This window comes from Ovis aries, chromosome 7, assembly GCF_016772045.2.
Source record: "Ovis aries strain OAR_USU_Benz2616 breed Rambouillet chromosome 7, ARS-UI_Ramb_v3.0, whole genome shotgun sequence".
Classification (NCBI taxonomy): domain Eukaryota; kingdom Metazoa; phylum Chordata; class Mammalia; order Artiodactyla; family Bovidae; genus Ovis; species Ovis aries.
This window is the reverse complement of record NC_056060.1, coordinates 11,017,831-11,035,299: the sequence shown is the minus strand read 5'-3', so window position 1 is coordinate 11,035,299 and position 17,469 is coordinate 11,017,831. Positions and strand designations below refer to the sequence as shown.

General features: G+C 45.1%; 1 protein-coding gene across 1 annotated transcript in view; it reads right to left on the bottom strand.

Annotated features, from left to right (window-relative positions):
- Positions 1 to 11,483: 11,483 nt before the first annotated feature.
- THBS4 (thrombospondin 4) overlaps positions 11,484 to 17,469 on the bottom strand; it is a 53,660-nt gene continuing 47,674 nt past the window's right edge. Inside the window, exons 18-22 of the mRNA XM_027971492.2 lie at positions 16,240 to 16,288; positions 15,946 to 16,142; positions 15,178 to 15,350; positions 12,265 to 12,404; positions 11,484 to 11,707 (exon numbers count right to left, since the gene is read on the bottom strand). Of these exons, the coding sequence (XP_027827293.1) occupies positions 11,646 to 11,707; positions 12,265 to 12,404; positions 15,178 to 15,350; positions 15,946 to 16,142; positions 16,240 to 16,288 (621 nt within the window). The 3' untranslated portion in view covers positions 11,484 to 11,645. The remainder of the gene's footprint in view (positions 11,708 to 12,264; positions 12,405 to 15,177; positions 15,351 to 15,945; positions 16,143 to 16,239; positions 16,289 to 17,469) is intronic.

Sequence of the window (17,469 nt, the reverse complement as noted above, 5' to 3'; positions counted from 1 at the left end):
GACTTGTCACCTTTTCTGCCTCTGCTGCTCAGCTTTCTGGGTGGACCACTGGCACCCCTTGTGAGGCAGATGGTGACTGTCCAGCACCCCCAGAAGTCTTAGCAAAGAAGCCTGCTTGCAGTTTGGTAAGTAAAGTCTCTCCGGGTCTGCAGTTGCCCCTTTCCAGCCCTTACGGCTCTGGCTGCCTGTCCCCGGTGGGGGATGGTCTGCAGCTGGCTTTTTCCGTTCCTCCTTTGTTCTGTGCGCGGTCCTCGCGGTGTCTTAAGTTCGAGCTTTTCACATGGTAGCTATCCCACAGTCTGGTTTGCTAGCCCACGTTAGAGCGTTCTGGTTGCACGTGGGGCGTTCCTGCCTGATTCTTACAAAGCACTGCAGCCTGCGCCTCCCGCGCTTCCCTGCCCTGCCCCCACTTGCTAGTGGCGGATGCAGGCATCTGTGCTGCTTTTCCGCTGGGGGAGTTACTGTTGGGCTTGTAATCTGTTGGTTTTAATTATTTATTTATTTTTCCTTCCTGTTATGTTGCCCTCTGTGTTTCCAAGGCTTGCCACAGACTCAGCAGGGAGAGTGTTTCCTGCTATTTGGAAACCTCTGTTCTTAAAATTCCCTTCCCGGGATGGGCTTCCCTTCCTGGGACGGAGCTCCCTCCCCACCTCCTTTGTCTCCTTTTTCGTCTTTTATATTTTTTCCTACCTGTTTTTGAAGACAATGGTCTGTTTTTCTGGTTGCCTGATGGCCTCTGCCAGCCTTCAGAAGTTGTTTTGTGGATTTTGCTCAGTATTGAAATGTTCTTTTGAGGAATTTGTGAGGGAGAAAGTGGTCTTCCCGTCCTATTCCTCCACCATCTTCTTCCATCAATCACCTCTTCCATGTTTTAAATATTTGCTCAGGTTAACAAAACCAACAAACAACCAAACAACAGTGTAAACACTGCAGGCTGAATAGTTATTTACTCCATTTCTGTCAAGCCACCTGTCCTGTCTTGGGACACTGCCTTCTGCTCCCTGGAAAATTCTTCCTAGGAGAATTTAGGACATTTAGGACAAGGCTCTCTTGACCCAGCTAAGAACTCTCAGGATTGAGTAAATACGGGTTCTTCCAATAGCCAAATATGTTATAGATTGTCTAAGAGCAAGGGAATCTAGAGATTGGCTTTAAGGTTTATCTAATCCTAAAAGAAATTGTTTTTGCAATCACGATCAGTACTAGAACGAAAATGGTTTTCACTCATACAGAGGCCTGGACTGAAGCCAGCTGGATTTGTGCACTTTTTTTGTAGCCCTCATAGTGCCTGGCACGTGGTAATTGCTCACTGGGTGTTTGGTGAATGAATAAGTGAATAAATGTATAATGAACAGATGGAGAACGGCTCTTTGCTTGACTCACAGAAAGCTGTGCTGTGAACTTAGGTTGAGGGATGTGGAAAAAGGCTTCTCCAGGCAATTCCTGAAAGAAACCAAAGATAATGAGGCTTCAGTGTTCATTCAGAGCCTAATTGCAAAGATTCAAATTTAGGTTGTTTTATGTCTGGTGCTTGTTTTTTGTTGAGTTGCATGTTTTGGTAAATGAGAATTCTTAGGCACTAAACTATTCACAGTTAACATAGTGCTATGGGTAGAGCTCTGTTTATAAGTTTTTAATAAATTACAGTGGTTATTATCTTACTCTTTTGTTGTTGCTGTTGTTATTTTACTTTTAATGAACTTTAGGAGATGTCTCTTATTAATAGGTTAAATAAAAAGAGTAGTTGGTTTTTTTTTTTTTTTTTCCCGAATTTTTAGAGGATTTCTGCCACCTCGTGGATTCTTTGGAGAAAGACAGGACTTTGAAGCAGAGATTTGATGTCGTAGGCGTTCCAATTCAGCAAACACTTTAGGAGGTGGTAGGGAGAGTATGGAGAGGAATATTCCACAGTCCTCATTCTGGACTGAGAGTCCAGGAGCTCTCAGTAGCCACGGGGTGAGAAGGGACTTTCGAGATGTTCTCAAACCCTGATCCTCAGAATTGTGGTGGGAGAGGGGTGGGAATGGTATGGCCTGTGAAGATAACTCATTGCTGTGCTAAGTCGCTCAGTTGTGTCTGACTCTCCGCGGCCTTATGGACTGAAGCCTGCCAGGCTCCTCTGTCCATGGGATCCTCCAGGCAAGAATACTGGAGTGGGTTCCCATGCCCTCCTCCAGAGGATCTTCCTGACCTAGGGATCGAACCCGCATCTCTTACGTCTCCTGCATGAACATGTAGGTTCTTTACCACTAGTGACACCATACATGAATGGAGAAATTTTCAATGAGAATTTTTGTTCTATTAATTTTTCTTAGATTTTAGGTATCTGCCACGGTTTACTCCTAGTCAATACTATAAAATAAGCATTAAATGAGATTTCCCTCTGCTCCAGTGGTTAAGACACTGTGCTTGCAATGCAGGGGTTGCAGGTTCTCTCCCTAGTTGGGGAACTAAGATCCCACTTGCCATGAGATAAGGCCAAAAAGAAAATTAAAAAAAAAGCATTGATGAACAAATATTTAGATAAAAACCTGAAACGTGGCAACAGTGGTTCACACTTAGTTGGACAAGTCTTTTTTTTTTGTGACCACATGCTCCCAACAGTGATTCCTGTTGTATTTTATTGTTTATCAATTTGATAGTACTTAACAAGTTAAACTTCATGGGGAAAAACTTGTGTGCTAGTTCACGGCTTGGATCAAGCACTGAAATGAATCCTTGTCTCAGAGTATCTTGAGGTGAAGCTGTCACTTATGTCACAGCCAGCCACCCACCTGGAGCACTCGGCTCAGGAGCTCTTTTGTGAAATTTCTAAGGTGAAGGATGTGGCCTGGTCTAAACCTAGGCATCTTATAACTTTAAGAAAAAATTTAATTAGTAGGAGCTGAATAATTCAAGACTGATTTGTAGTGGCTTAAGAAACTAAGTTGGGGTTAAAATCAAGGCTGGTTGTTTTGTTTCTATTTTAATTGCTCTCATTTATATCCTTTAATCATCTATGCTTCTCTTAGACAATATTCTGCTGAACCCATTTAAACTGCTCATTGGTTTGCTTGACACTTGAAATTTGTATTCTATTCCTTCTTGTAGAAACAATACGTGTGCAGCAGTGTAATTTTAATTAGTACGTATGATTCGCAGGTTCCCCATTTCGGCATGTGGCTGTGCGTTTGCCTGCTTCTGCCTCTGGTGAGTGGAGTTGGATGGACGGAGTCACCAGGAGCACCTTCTGGAGTTGGGAGTACAGGTCGTTGAGGTGGTCCTACTAGCCCTGTGGCCCACCTCTCTCCTCTGAGTGCAAATAGCTTTGGCCCTGCCCTTCATGTCTTACCTTTCTTGATGCTTCTTCTGTCTGCTCCTCTCTGTTGGGACTGAGCAGATGCCCCTGTTCTCACTCTGTCCCTCTGCCCTCTCACCCAGCTGACCTCCAATATCAATTCTTCCTAGGGCTCCTTCCTCAGCCCTGCCCCCTACAAGGATCCCTGGGCTTACATGGCTCCAGAATGTGAGACTTGGGGCTTTCTCTTTGGTGGTCACCCACTCCACCATTGCCCTTTAGGTACTGGATGTGCCTGTGGGGATCCGGTCCTCCACAGGACCAGATGTGGGCGCTATTTTTTGGTGGCTGCAGTCACGCTCCTTACAATAGGCTTGTCTGCCCCTGGGCTTCCCTGATGATTCAGCTGGTTAAGAATCTGCCTGCAATGCAGGAGATCTGGGTTCTATTCCTGGTTTGGGAAGATCCTTTGGTGAAGGGAATGGCTACCCACTCCAGTATTCTTGCCTGGGGAATTCCATGAACAGAGGAATCTGGCAGGCTACAGTCCATGGGGTCACAAGGAGTTGGATACAACTGAGAGACTAACACTTTTACATACTTTCACTGCCCCTGGCTTGGCTACCCGGAGGCCTCACCTCTGATCTCAGAGTGTGGGCTAATTATCCAGTCCTCGGTCACAACAAGTGCCCCATCAGAGGCTCCTCCTCATGGGAGTGGGCAGACCCCACCTCTCCAGAGACTACCTCCCCATACCCCACTATGCTTCTGCTTAACTAACTTTGGGGAATCCCTTTTTCTTTTCCTAGCCACCCTGCCCTGTCCCTAGAGCAACTTGTTTCATTCCTTAAGTCAGACTTTTCCAAGCAGCATCACTGGAGGCTATTTTGTTTTTTCAGGTGTGCCCCAGACATCCAAAGGTGATCGTACCCTTTAGATCGCCAACATTTGAGGTCATTCAGAATGTGGTGGGGGTAGCATTTGACCTACCTCCTGCTCATATTTCTCTTTCCCTCAGTCCTTTTGTTCAGTAAGAGGGTGGATCCTGAGCTTATTATCTCAGAGGGGCTGTGGAGGATGGCCTGGTGATGCCCCTTCTGTGTGGTGATGGCACCAGAGCCAGGGAGAGCTGCACCAAGGTAGTGACAGTCCCCTCTGTAGAAATGGGCTGTGCTCTGGAACACTTGTCAGTGACTTACTGGCATTGAGGATGCATTTCCCAGACTCCTCCAAAATTTAAGAAAAAATCTAAGTGTTGTCATTGGGCTGTTTTTGTTGGTCTTGTTTTTTCCTTATAAGGGAAGCCTTTGTACACAGAAAACACAATTTATGGCTTCTTTAGGTTCTTGCAACAATGAAAAAGAATCTGGTCTAGAGGTGAGGAGACTTAAGAACTAGGTCATTTATACATGAATCTAGGGGAGTGGGATGGATATAAAACACCCCTGTCTGGAGAGCATACGCTTGGGGTCCCTAATAACACTGGGACTATAGGAGGGCTCAACTTCCCCTGCAGGATCATGAAAAACATCTCCTTCAGGCAATTCCCTGGCTTTCAGTGCTGAGGGCCTGGGTTCAATCCCCAGTCAGGGAACTAAGATTCTGCAAGCCTTGTGGTGTGGCCACACCCCATCCCCAAACCTACACAGCACACCCCCAAACCAAGCAGATAACCCCCACCCCAAAAAAATGAAGAATAAAAATCCACTTCAGTGTCCAGAGCTCCAAATCTTCAGCTAATAAACCACCTCAGCCCACTGAGTTCACCCCAAGTTTCTTGAAACAGTATAGTTTCATTAGTGTGTTGTTAGGGAATGTTTCACAGTAGGATTCCTGTGTGCTGTTTCCTATCTTTCTTGAGCCCTCTGTTCCTTATCAGTTCCTGTCAGGAGCGAGAGGAGTGGCAAGCCACTCCCAGGACTGAGATCATAGAGATGGGATGCTTGCATAGGATTTCCTTCATTAGCCTTTCCATATGGTGAAAGGGATTATCTACGACCTTCTTTTAATATGGATTGCCTTTTGGCCTTATGGCCTCTTAGTTCAGTTCAGTTCAGTTGCTCAGTCGTGTCCGACTCTTTGCGACCCTGTGAATCACAGCACGCCAGGCCTCCCTGTCCATCACCAACTCCCGGAGTTCACTCAGACTCACGTCCATCAAATCAGTGATGCCATCCAGCCATCTCATCCTCTGTCGTCCCCTTCTCCTCCTGCCCCCAATCCCTCCCAGCATCAGAGTCTTTTCCAATGAGTCAACTCTTCTCATGAAGTGGCCAAAGTACTGGAGTTTCAGCTTTAGCATCATTCCTTCCAAAGAAAATTTTACTCCTTGTTTCCTTGGTAACTTGTAAAGTCTGGTCTTTTGATCTTCATCTGAAGAAGCTACCTTGTAATACAGTATATATACTCACAAAGAATTCAATAAAGCACCTTTGTTCCACCAGAGACTTGGGTCCCTGTGTCCTTCTTTCTCTCTCTCTCTCTTATCTCTATTTCTGGCTGATTCCCTGGAGCGCGAAGGCCAGCTGTGTAACCCAGGAAACATTAGCCTCTTTCCTTCTTTCACTTTATCGTTGACTCTGGACCACCAGGTTCCGGTCCATTAAAGGACCCCAACAGTGTGTAAGGGTCTTTTATTCCTGAGAAATCTTAAAATTAAATACAGAATTGCTGAACCCATCATCTTAATATTTTTGTGTGGTGTTTTGGAATTATCTTTGACTATGTGGAATCAAGATTGCCAGGAGAAATATCAATAACTTCAGATATGCAGATGACACCACCCTTATAGCAGAAAGTGAAGAACTAAAGAGCCTCTTGATGAAAGTGAAAGAGGAGAGTGAAGAAGTTGGCTTAAAGCTCAACATTCAGAACATGAAGATCATGGCATCTGGTCCCATCACTTCATGGCAAATAGATGGGGAAACAGAGGAAACAGTGGCTGGCTTTTTTGGGGGGGCTCCAAAATCACTGCAGATGGTGACTGCAGCCATGAAATTAAAAGACACTTACTCCTTGGAAGGAAAGTTATGACCAACCTAGATAGCATATTCAAAATCAGAGACATTACTTTGCCAACAAAGGTCCGTCAAGGCTATGGTTTTTCCAGTAGTCATGTATGGATGTAAGAGAGAAGAAAGCTGAGTGCAGAAAAATTGATGGTTTTGAACTGTGGTGTTGGAGAAGACTCTTGAGAGTCCCTTGGACTACAAGAAGATCCAGCCAGTCCATCCTAAGGGAGAATAGTCCTAAGGGAGATCAGGGTGTTCATTGGAAGGACTGATGTTGAAGCTGAAACTCCAATACTTTGGCCACCTGATGCAAAGGGCTGACTCATTTGAAAAGACCCTGATGCTGGGAAAGATTGAGGGCAGGAGGAGAAGGGGATGACAGAGGATGAGATGGTTGGATGGCATTACCGACTCAATGGACAGGAGTTCAGGTAGACTCTGGGAGCTGGTGATGGACAGGGAGGCCTGGTATGCTGCAGTTCATGGGGTCACAAAGAGTCGGACATGACTGAGCAACTGAACTGAACTGATGTGGTATTTAAAGTACCTGAAATATTTAAGATAATTTGGTATATTACAAAATCTAATAAATTGAACTTGTGACTACAATGAAGAATGTATAATTGAGTATTTGATTTTAGCCTTGTAATTTTAAGCCAAAAAGTATAGAAGAATTTGGTTGAATATATAAATAGTCAGGTGTTAAGGTAACTTATGGTACACAATATTCATGTAATATTTATGAGTTAATTAGGTAGGTTTTGTCAGACAAATGACAGAAAAATTTATAATTAAAATTGTAAACATTGTAGATTTATAGTATATTAAAATGTAGTATTATAGATTAATGTATAATATAAAATTTATAAATGCAATTTTAAATGCTTAAGGAAATTTAATTAAGTTTGCAGATAGGACTAAACAATCAAGCTTAAAGGTGACTATGAGGACTAAGAGGACTTGCTATAGAGAACTAAGTAGATTTGAATATTTATAGAGTATAGAAGAGTAGTAAATTTGTTTTTAAACCAAAGTATAGCTGATTTACAATGTGGTGTTAGTTTCAGGTGTACAGCCCAGTGGCTCAGTTACACGTGTATTCCTTTTCCGATTCTTTTCTCTTCTAGGTTATTACAGAATAGGACCTACTGTGCTATACAGTAGGTCCTTGTTGGTCATCCGTTTTATAGATAGTAGTGTATGTTAATTCAGTCTCCTAATTTATCTCTCCTTTCTCTTTCCCCAAGTAGTAAGATTTTTAAGCTGAACTTAGAAGTTTAAGATTTTGCAATTTGCATCTTGAATTAATTCTAAGATACAGGAGTAATAACGTGGGGGGAAGAGGGAGGAGCTTCCATTCTTTCTTGGGTGGAGAAGGAACGTGCTCCCCTCCCTCTCTGCCCCTGCCCCCAAACCTGGGGCTGTCTCCCGATGCTCTCCGTGCCCTTCCTCTGCCCCAGGAAGTCTCCCCACTCCGGTGGGAGTCTGCCTGTGCACAGCCTTTTTCCCACAGTGGCTCACCTCTTCTCTTTCCCAGGCATACCTCCCATGTCGCAGGACCTTTGATCTCAGTGAGAAGTCAGGGGGTGGACAAGCAGTGGAATGAATTTATCCTCATTGGTGAGTGAGTGAGTGATAGCTGCTCAGACTCCTAGGGTTGTTAATGAAATTCAGAGGAGGACCTTACTAAATGGAACTCTAATAGAAATTTGAGTCACTCTACTACCAACTGAACTATCAGGGAAGCCTAAAGTTGAGTATAAACATTCAAAAGTCCCAGGTTGCGACTTGTGGAAGAGGCACCCGCTAGTCTGTTCCTATGGTTTGTATCTGGCGTTTGACTAGCTTTTCTCAAGGGCTTCCTGATTTTCACAACTTTCGCACTTCTTTGCTGTTTTAAATTGAATCTGTTTGACATGTAACGTGTGAATTTAAGGTGCACAATGTGTTAATTTGATACATTTGTATGTTGTAATTGCTGTTACAGTGGAATTTGACACCTCTATCATATTATGTAATTATCATTTCTTTTTAGCAGTTGGGATAATTAAGTTTTAGTCTCAGTTGGTTTGATGATTGGAGTACAATATTTTCATGTACCATAACATGCATTGGATCTCTATGACTTATTTACTTCTCACTGCAAATTTGTATCCTTAAACAATAGCAGTCTTATCCCCTCACTCGCCATCCACTAGTAACTACCATTTTACTCTGTTTTTCAAAAGTTTAACTTTTTTAGATTGACATCTAAGTGATATCACAGTATTTGTCTTTCCGTGTCTGATTTTGCATAATGTTCAAAGTCCATCCATGTTGTTACTAATGGCAGGAGATCCTTTCTTGTGCCCGAATAATATTCCATTATCTATATACCACATCTTTTTTTATCCATTCATCCACTGGACATTTAAGTTCTTTCCATATCTTGGCTATTGTGAATAACGCTGCAATAAACATGGGAGTGCATATATTGCTCTGACATACTATTTTCATTCCTCTTGATATATACTGAGAACTGGAATTGGTGACTCTTATGGTAGATCTATTATTAATTTTTTGAGGAAACTCCATACTGTTTTCCATAGTCGCTGGACCAATTTACATTCAAACAGTATATGAGGGTTCTCTTTTCACCACATCCTGGCCAGCATCTCTTGTCTTTTTGGTGATAGCCAGTCTAATAGATGGGATGAATCTCACTGTGGTTTTGATTTGCATTTCTCTCGTGCTTGCTGATGTTGAACATCTTTTCATGTATCTGTTGGCCATTTCGATGTCTTTTTGGAAAACCGTCAACTTAGTTCTCTGCTCATTTAAAAATGTGATTGTTTTCATGGTTATTGAGTTGTATGGTTTTTCAATATATGTATTTTTGGATATTAATCCCTTATCCAATATACAGTTTACAAAAATTTCCCCCATTCTCCCAAAGGTTGTCTTTTTCATTTTGTTAATTGTTTCTTTTCTGGTGCAGAACTTTTGAATTTGATATAGTCCCATGTGTTGATTTTTGCTTTTGTTGTTTGCGCTTTCAGTATCATACCCCCAAAAACGTCATTGCCAAGATCAAAGAGCTTCTTTCCTAAGGTTTCTTTTAGGAGCACTTCTCTACTTCTTAAACAAGAAGTTTTCTGAACATTTCAAGCTTTCTACACCCGCTTCCAATGAGGGAAGAATGACCAGGAGTAAGTAAGAGTACCCAGTCATGTGTTGATAAATGCTTGGCAGTCAGCAATCTGGAGATCTAATTTGTAGCATTTGCCAATTTCTGTGGTGTAAATACTATGATGGCTAATTTCAGATTTTCAACAGATTTAACAGCTGGCTCACAACATTCCCAAGACTAGCTCTCAAGAACTGGTATGCTCTGGTTTAAACACACCACCAGGGCTACCTGTTCTACTTTGCCCTCTAATTGGCGGGAAGACAAAAGTTACATACACAATGTAATAGGCTTCTGAGGTATGGAATTATGTTTTAAATGTCCTGTGAGCCCACGGTACTGTCATGTTCATAGACACAAAAGTGTTGATTATCTAGAGATATTCCTATGGACTACTGCTTTTAGGGAGGAATGCCTAGCAGGGAGGCTGCCTCCTCATCCTGCCTGCCTTAGGGGGGAAGTATAGGGGAAATACAGGAGCACAGGACAGATCGAATAAGTACACCAGCGTCACTGAAAGTTAGATCAAGATACCATAAGACTTCAGCTCAAAGTAACATCCATATCTGATCAACTAACATATTTTCCTCTTACAAATGAGTGTATTAATATTTCAAGGTAGAGGGTTTGGCATGCAATTCAGTGATTAGTGTGAAATCCCCCAAGAGTCTTTGGCCTTCATCACATATCGCCTGGTAAAGTGCCAAGGCCTCCAGAGAAAGGGCACTAAAATGTTATGGTATAAAATAGCTTTTATACCTACAAAGGTATACTCTATACCTCAGAGTGGGTGGAGGACCAGGAGGGCCAGAGGGCTCCTGAAGGCCTTAAGGGCTCAGGAAATAATCTTTCAGTGAGACACAAAAAGCAAGGAAAAGAGGGGAGGATTGAGAGATGACATCCTCCAACCATACAGATTTGCTTCTCCTTCCCGGGCTCTTTTGAATTGGGATCGGTCTGTAGATGAGTCACAATAGCAGCGTGGCCCCGAGACCCTGGGAGGCGGCTCCTGTAGCAGGGTCTGCCTACGCGATTAGACAGTGTCAGCAAGCCGGGGGTTGGTGGAAGACCCTGATCGAAGACCCTCGTCCTGACTTTTGAAGCAACCTACCCTTGTAGGCTTTACATGTGAGGTGGACTGAAATCCTCCACGTCTTGTATCGGTCATGCATATGCTACTGTAGTTTCTACCGAAATCATAATAAAATGATGGTGACAGTGTTTATCCTTTACTTATGATTTAAGGTATTTCCAGGAATTCTGGAATAGGAGAATATATTGCTGCCCAGCAATATTCCTTGAAACAGAAATCTAAGGGAATTTATTTTAAAAACTTGCCTGGATCATTTGCCTTACAAATGCAATGGAGAAGAACTAATGCAAAAATCAGTTAAGTTTCTGTCCTGAACATACATACAGTGAGGCTGCTGATACCACCATAGATAGTGTATGTTGTGAGCAGCTTTCTGAGTTGTAGGAGGGCTCATATCCATATACATTATTGTCCTTATCACTTAAGAGTCAGCCATCTAGCAAAAAATGGACTGGAAATCTCCATACCAGGTATTCAGAGTATAAGGATTGTGCTAAGACGTGGTCCTTTAATTCTCAATTAGCTGACATTCCACTAGGGGGAGCCAAATATATAAAAAAGCACAATTGTTGAAAGTGCTGGTAGAGGTCTGGGTGGAAGGCATGTTGGGTGGAGAGGGTTTAAGAAAAGAACTGGACAAACTTGCCCCAGGATCAGTCAGGAAAAGTCTTCATAGGAAAAGTGTCCCTGAGCAGTGTTTCTGAGGTTCCTTACCCCAAATAAGGAGGCTGCTGAGGTGAGCATGGAACTGTCACGCTTCTCTGTGAAACAAACAGAAGGTGAGACCTTTGGCCTGAGCCTTCTGACTGATGTACATGGTCAACCTCACGACTGAGGAAGAAAGAGCCCCTGGCGATTCTCTGTGGACTTTCCACAGAGAACAGCAGAGTCCCCATCAAAGCCTGAGCCACATGGAATGATGTCTGGGTAACATGGTTTTTAGAAATCATCTCTTCTTTATTGCCACATTCATATAAGAAGTTTGGTATATCTGGGTGGGCAAAAAGAAAGCCACACTGTATACAAAGAAAGTTGTAGGAAGTTAAAAAACATATGACTTTAGTGTTTGGAAAAGCAGTTACGGATTGCGTCCTCTGTTTATTTATCCAGGCGATCAAAATTCTGGGTCTGAAATTCTTGGAAGTCCTCTGGGATGGTGTCTGCAAAGGAGGACAGGCACAGGGGCATTAGGAAGGCTCCCTCCAGCCCTAGTGCATCTCGAGCTGGGAGGCCTCCTGTAGGGGTCGCTGTCAGCCCGCCCAACAAGCCCCCAAAGACGCACTCCCCCCCTACCCCTCAACCCCGCAGCCATTTTCTACCTCAGGCAGCTTTGCAAACTGTTGGCTTAAAGCCCAGGAGCGTCATTCACAGGCCAAAAGAAAATGAGCAGGCAGAATGGGTTTTGAGTTTATGATTGTGCTTGAGCTATATGAAAATGAAGGCTGCCTCTCAATTAAATCTGCCTCCATCTCTCACAGAACCCTATGTCCCAAGCCAAGCAGTTTAATAGTTTAATTCTCTAGCGTTCCATCTCCTCATCTATCAAATAGGAAACGTGAGATCTGCCTTTTGCTTGGATCACAGAGGGACCCTCAGATTTCAGGGATATGTGGCATGACTTTTGGCTTCTGGGAAAGATGTGTACTATACAATAAGGTGGCATTGTTTGATTTTTTTTTTTGTAGTAATACTATTCAGTAACAAGAATGTACATTACCATTGCAGCGATATTTGAGGTTGGACCAAATGATGTTTTCCTGGGAGAAGCAGAACACGCCGAGCCGGCCTCCACGCATGGTGGTGTCTATGGTGACCCCAGAATCAGCCACCAACTCAGAGCCTTCATAAAATCGCACCCTGTGGACACAGCCAGAGTGGGTTTCAAACCAAGGTCAGGGGGAGCCACCCATCAGGAGGCAGGGGGTCCCACTTCTTGGCTACCCACGTCTTTGCTCTGTTTCATCTTCCACTTTCCTCAGACCTGGGTTGTGCTTCCGGCTGCTCTTTTTCCCTTTCCCTGCTAGACTGGGAGAGCCATGAAGTCAGGGACGACCTGTCCACATCTGCCCTTCTTCTGTCCCTCGAAAGGCCTAGATGAGGTTGGGCACCGAGTCCAACTCAACAGGTCCTCACTGATGGGTCAGAAAGCACAATACGACCCAGGACCAAGAGGCTTTGTGACTTCACTGTGCAGTGAGTTACCCTATCCAGACATCATGCTTAAAAACCACTGCCCTTCCCTAGGTCTGACTGATATCATTCAATTGGTGGGATCCAGGAGCAGTGATTTTCCTTGGGAGGGACAGCATTCCCTAAGCAGGATTTTAGAAATGGGGGGGGGGGCATTTTGGGCTGTCACCATGGCATTTAGTGGCAGAAGGCAGGGATGTTGGGTGGCTTACAAGGCTCTGGAGAGAACAATGAAAACCTGTCCTGCATCCAGACACCTTTGGGGTGCTCCTCCAGACCCTTGGTAGGAACAGACCCTTGTCCTGTTTCTAGTTATCTGGGCTTAAAACCCAACTCAGTTGTGAATATCAAGTATTTTTGCACTAATATCAACTGATTTTTTTCCAGGGTAAACTGATAAACTGTTGAGTACATTTGACTCTCAAACAACGTAGGTTTGCGTGGGCCCACTAATATGTGGATTTTTTTCCCCCCATAAATACTATTTCGCTACATGATCTGCGGGTAGTTGAATCTGCAGATATGAACCACAGATACAGAAGGCCAACCATGGGACTTGAGCATCGGTGGATTTTTGTCCATTGCAGGTCTGGGAACCACCTCCCAAATTGTTCAAGTCAACTGTACTTCATTGTCTTGTTTAAAAATTAAGCTGTTCACTATTCACCTTATTGGAGTATGGTTGATTTACAATGTTGTCTCACTTTCTGCTGCACAGCAAAGTAGGTCAGTTATACACATATCCACTCTTTTTAGAGTCTTTTCCCATAAAGGACATTACAGAGTACTGAGTAGAGTTCCCTGTGCTACACGGTAGGTCCTTATTATCTGTTTTATAAATAGTAGTGTGCATATGTCAGTTCTGACCCCCCAATCTATCCTTCCCCCCCACCCCGCCCCGGTAACCATAACATTGCTTTCTTCATCTACTGCTTCTGTTTTGTAAAAGAGTTCACTTGTATCCTTTTATTAGATTCCACACATAAGAGGTATCATACGATATTTGTCCTTCTGTGTAGCTGCTCATTATTTTAGAAATTCAGAACACTGCTGGCAATACCACATTGTGGCCACAACACACGAGCTGTAGCAGGACATCACCTCTGCAGTGATTCTAGGTACACAGGCCAGCAGCAACCTCCTACGGTTGTGCCCAAGCGCTTACACGATTTTGTTATAAATCTTATTTCTCCATTAGGGATCAGATTGATCCTTAACATCATGCAGGTAATATTTTCTATGACTTCATTTGGGATGCAAGAGGTGGCGTTTCAAAATATTTGTTATAAAAAAAGGGGGCATGCAGCTCAATAGGGCTGAGAATATGACAACCTCCCTCTAGACAGACATCACATTTGGTGTAAAGTCTCAAAGAAAGACAAAGTATGAACTAGCTTTCATGATTTCTGTTTTCCCACTTGGCAGCTTTCCTGCCCCGGTCAGGAAAATGCAATCAGCACCCCTTCCTAAAGAAGTGCTGCATAAACTGGTATGGATCTGTAAGTCTGAGGAATGAGAAAGTAAGTACCTTGCTGCTGCTGCTGCTGCTGCTGCTGCTGCTAAGTCGCTTCAGTCGTGTCCGACTCTGTGCGACCCCATAGACAGCAGCCCACCAGGCTCCCCTGTCCCTGGGATTCTCCAGGCAAGAATACCGGAGTGGGTTGCCATTTCCTTCTCCAAAGTACATTGACTACATGTCAAAGATGTGGTTCTAAGACATTCTAGCTTCTGAGAAATAGGTGTTTGTTTTTTTTAAACAGTCCTACAGGGCAGTTCCAAGGGCTTCCCTTGTGACTCAGACGGTAAAGAATTCGCCTGCAATGTGGGAGACCCACGTTCGATCCCTGGGTGGGGAAGATTCACTGGGGGAGGGCATGGCAACCCACTCCAATATCCTTGCCTGGAGAATCCCAGGAACAGAGGAGTCCAGTGGGCTACAGTCCATGGGGTTGCAAAGAGTCGGACTTGACTGAGCACCTAACACTTTCACAGGGACATAAGGCGGAACATGGGCTCACAAGAGGGTCAGCTCATGCCGAGGGTAGAGTGTGCCATTACTCTGTCAGGTGCAGGGGAGGCCAAGATAAAATGAGACATTGGTGCTGCTCTCATGGAGTTTCTCAGGCCAGGAGGGACTCACTGCAGCGTGAAATGTTGAGGTGAGTGATGATACAGGGCCCAGAGGGACCACACGGGAGGGCGGATGAGAGAGTCAGTCTCGCCTCACACAGGTCACAGGGGCAGACTGTCCTGGTGCCCAGGCCTCCCCCACAGAAGGTCCTTCTACCCCCAGTGTGGCCCTACCGTCCAGGTGGTCAGTCTGAGCGGGGTATCCTCCTGCCTCTTTCCTGGGAGCCTGAGGTCCTCGCTCGCCTCCAGGAGCTGTCTGCTCAGGGAAGCGAAGGCTCGGAGACGTGGGAGGAGGGGCCGCAGCGCCTACCTGATGTAGCCCACCTGGGGCCGGTGCTGCAGAAACCAGCGGTAGGACACCTTGTCCTTCCAGCCCACGTTCCTGGAGTCCTTCCACAGCAGCCTGACCTGGTCACTGGTGTCCCCCGTGTGCCACAGCGAGTTGCGGAGATGCTCCCCTGGACCCGTCTTGGACTTCACAGCCTGGACGATGACATGAGCAAGGTCTTAGATGCACAGACTGCACTTCCTGCATCCCGTATCCCTGGGGTAGTGATGGGGTCAGGATTCACAGGTGCAACCCGGCCGCCTTGAATCTGGACACAAGGCGTAAACACTTCAATGCCATTTCTGCTGTGGTCATCCCCAGCCTTCAGTGATCAGCACTGGCCGGCATTCCACTAACTTGGTCCAGGCTTTCCCTGCTGTCAGACCCATTGCTCCCCACATTTGGCCAAGGAGGGCTCTGAGCTCTGCCTTTCCTCCTAGCAGGGGTGACGGACGTAGATTCCCAGCCCTCCTATACGAAGTTGGCCACCCCAAGGAAACACATTAGTCATTTTCCAAGGGGAGTGTGCCCGAAGATGTACCCCTAAATCTTCCCCACCTCTGGGGTCAGACATTCTCACCCAGAGGGGAGCATGCAGCTCATACAGAGAAGCGAAGGCATGGCCCCCTGGATGGATTCAAGAGTTCCCAGATTTGAGCGCAAATGCATCGATTTCTTAATAAATGCCATATGGGAGAACACAGAATTTAAGAGGAGGGTGAAGGGCCCAGAAGAAAGGGAGACGAGTGCCTTGAGCTGGATGCCAGGTTCTGCAACAGCTCGGAACGGGGTGGCCTGCCAGTAGGTCTGCTCTGTCTGCTTCCACATGACCACGTAGAAGCTGGAGCTGTCCTGGTAACCAAAGATGAAGCCGGCGTAGTCATCGTCCGTCTGGGTGTTGACGTGGAAGGTCCCTTCAAAGTCAACTCCGTTAAAAGCCGTGTACCCTGTAAAGATCAGAGCAGATGAGAAAAACAGGCAAGCCACGTGGGTAGCTGGAAAGAGTGAATTCCACACAAGGGTTGACTGAGGCCCTGGACATACCCACTGCCAGGCCAGGATCGCTGTTCATGGTCTGCACAATCTCCATGCCCTGCAGAGAGAAATGCAGGAGTTAAGATTAACCTCAGAGGGGATGGAATAAGCTCGAGGAAGCTCAGATTCTCAGGCATCACCGGTGAGGAGTCAGTGATATCTGAGCTCCATGTAAAGAGTTCATTATCTGAAGAACTGCCCTGCCTTGTTATGTGCTCAAAGCAAGCATATACTTTTCAACAAAACAAAACCTCAGTGCTGAGTAGAAACAGTTTTGCTAAAACTGTCACTGAGTTGATTTAGTAGACTCTTAATTAGAGAACATATGCTTTAAATTTTTTTTTTAATTTTTAATTGGAGAATGATTACTTTACAATACTGTGCTGGTTTCTGCCATGTTGCTGTTGTTCAGTCGCTAAGTCGTGGCCAACTCTTTGCAACCCCACGGACTGTAGCCCGCCACCCTCCTCTGTCCCTGAGATCTCCCAGGCAAGAATGCTGGAGTGGTTGCCATTTCCTTCTCCAGGTTTCTGCCATACAACATGAATCAGCTGTAAGTATACCTAGGTCCCCGCCCTCTTGAACCTACCTCCCACCCCTCTGGGCTGCCGGAACACGGGGTTGAGCTGTGTTACACAGCATCGTCCTCCCTGGCCATCTATTTTGCATACGGTAATATACATGTCTCAGTGCTGCTCTCCCACTTTGTCCCACCTTCTCCCTCCCTCGCTGTGTCCATAAGTCTGTTCTCTATGTCTTTGTCTCTACTCCTGCCCTGCAAATAGGTTCATCAGTAACCATTTTTCTAGCCACAAAAAGGAGCAAATTTGAGTCCACTGATCTGAGGTGGATGAACCTAGAGCCTGTTATATAGAGTGAAGTAAGTCAGAAAGAGAAAAACGAATGTCATATATTAATGCATACATATGCTTTTAATGAATGTGGCCTGCTGGGTGATGCTGGAAAATCTACTAAGCCTCTCTGTGCCTGCCTTCTTTAGTTCCACAAGGAGGCGAACACACAGAGGCACCTCCTGCAGAGACTAGGAGCATGGGTCTAGGGAGACTGCCCAGGCCCCAGATCCAGCAGTCTCAGCTGCTTACCTGCCATGCTACCCTGAGGAGTCACTCAAGCTTCACAAGACTCGAGCTCAACATCTGTAAAATGAGGCTACTTAAAGTGCTCCATCAACAGGACTGTTGTGGGGAATAAATGTGACATGGGCGAGTGCCTGGCTCA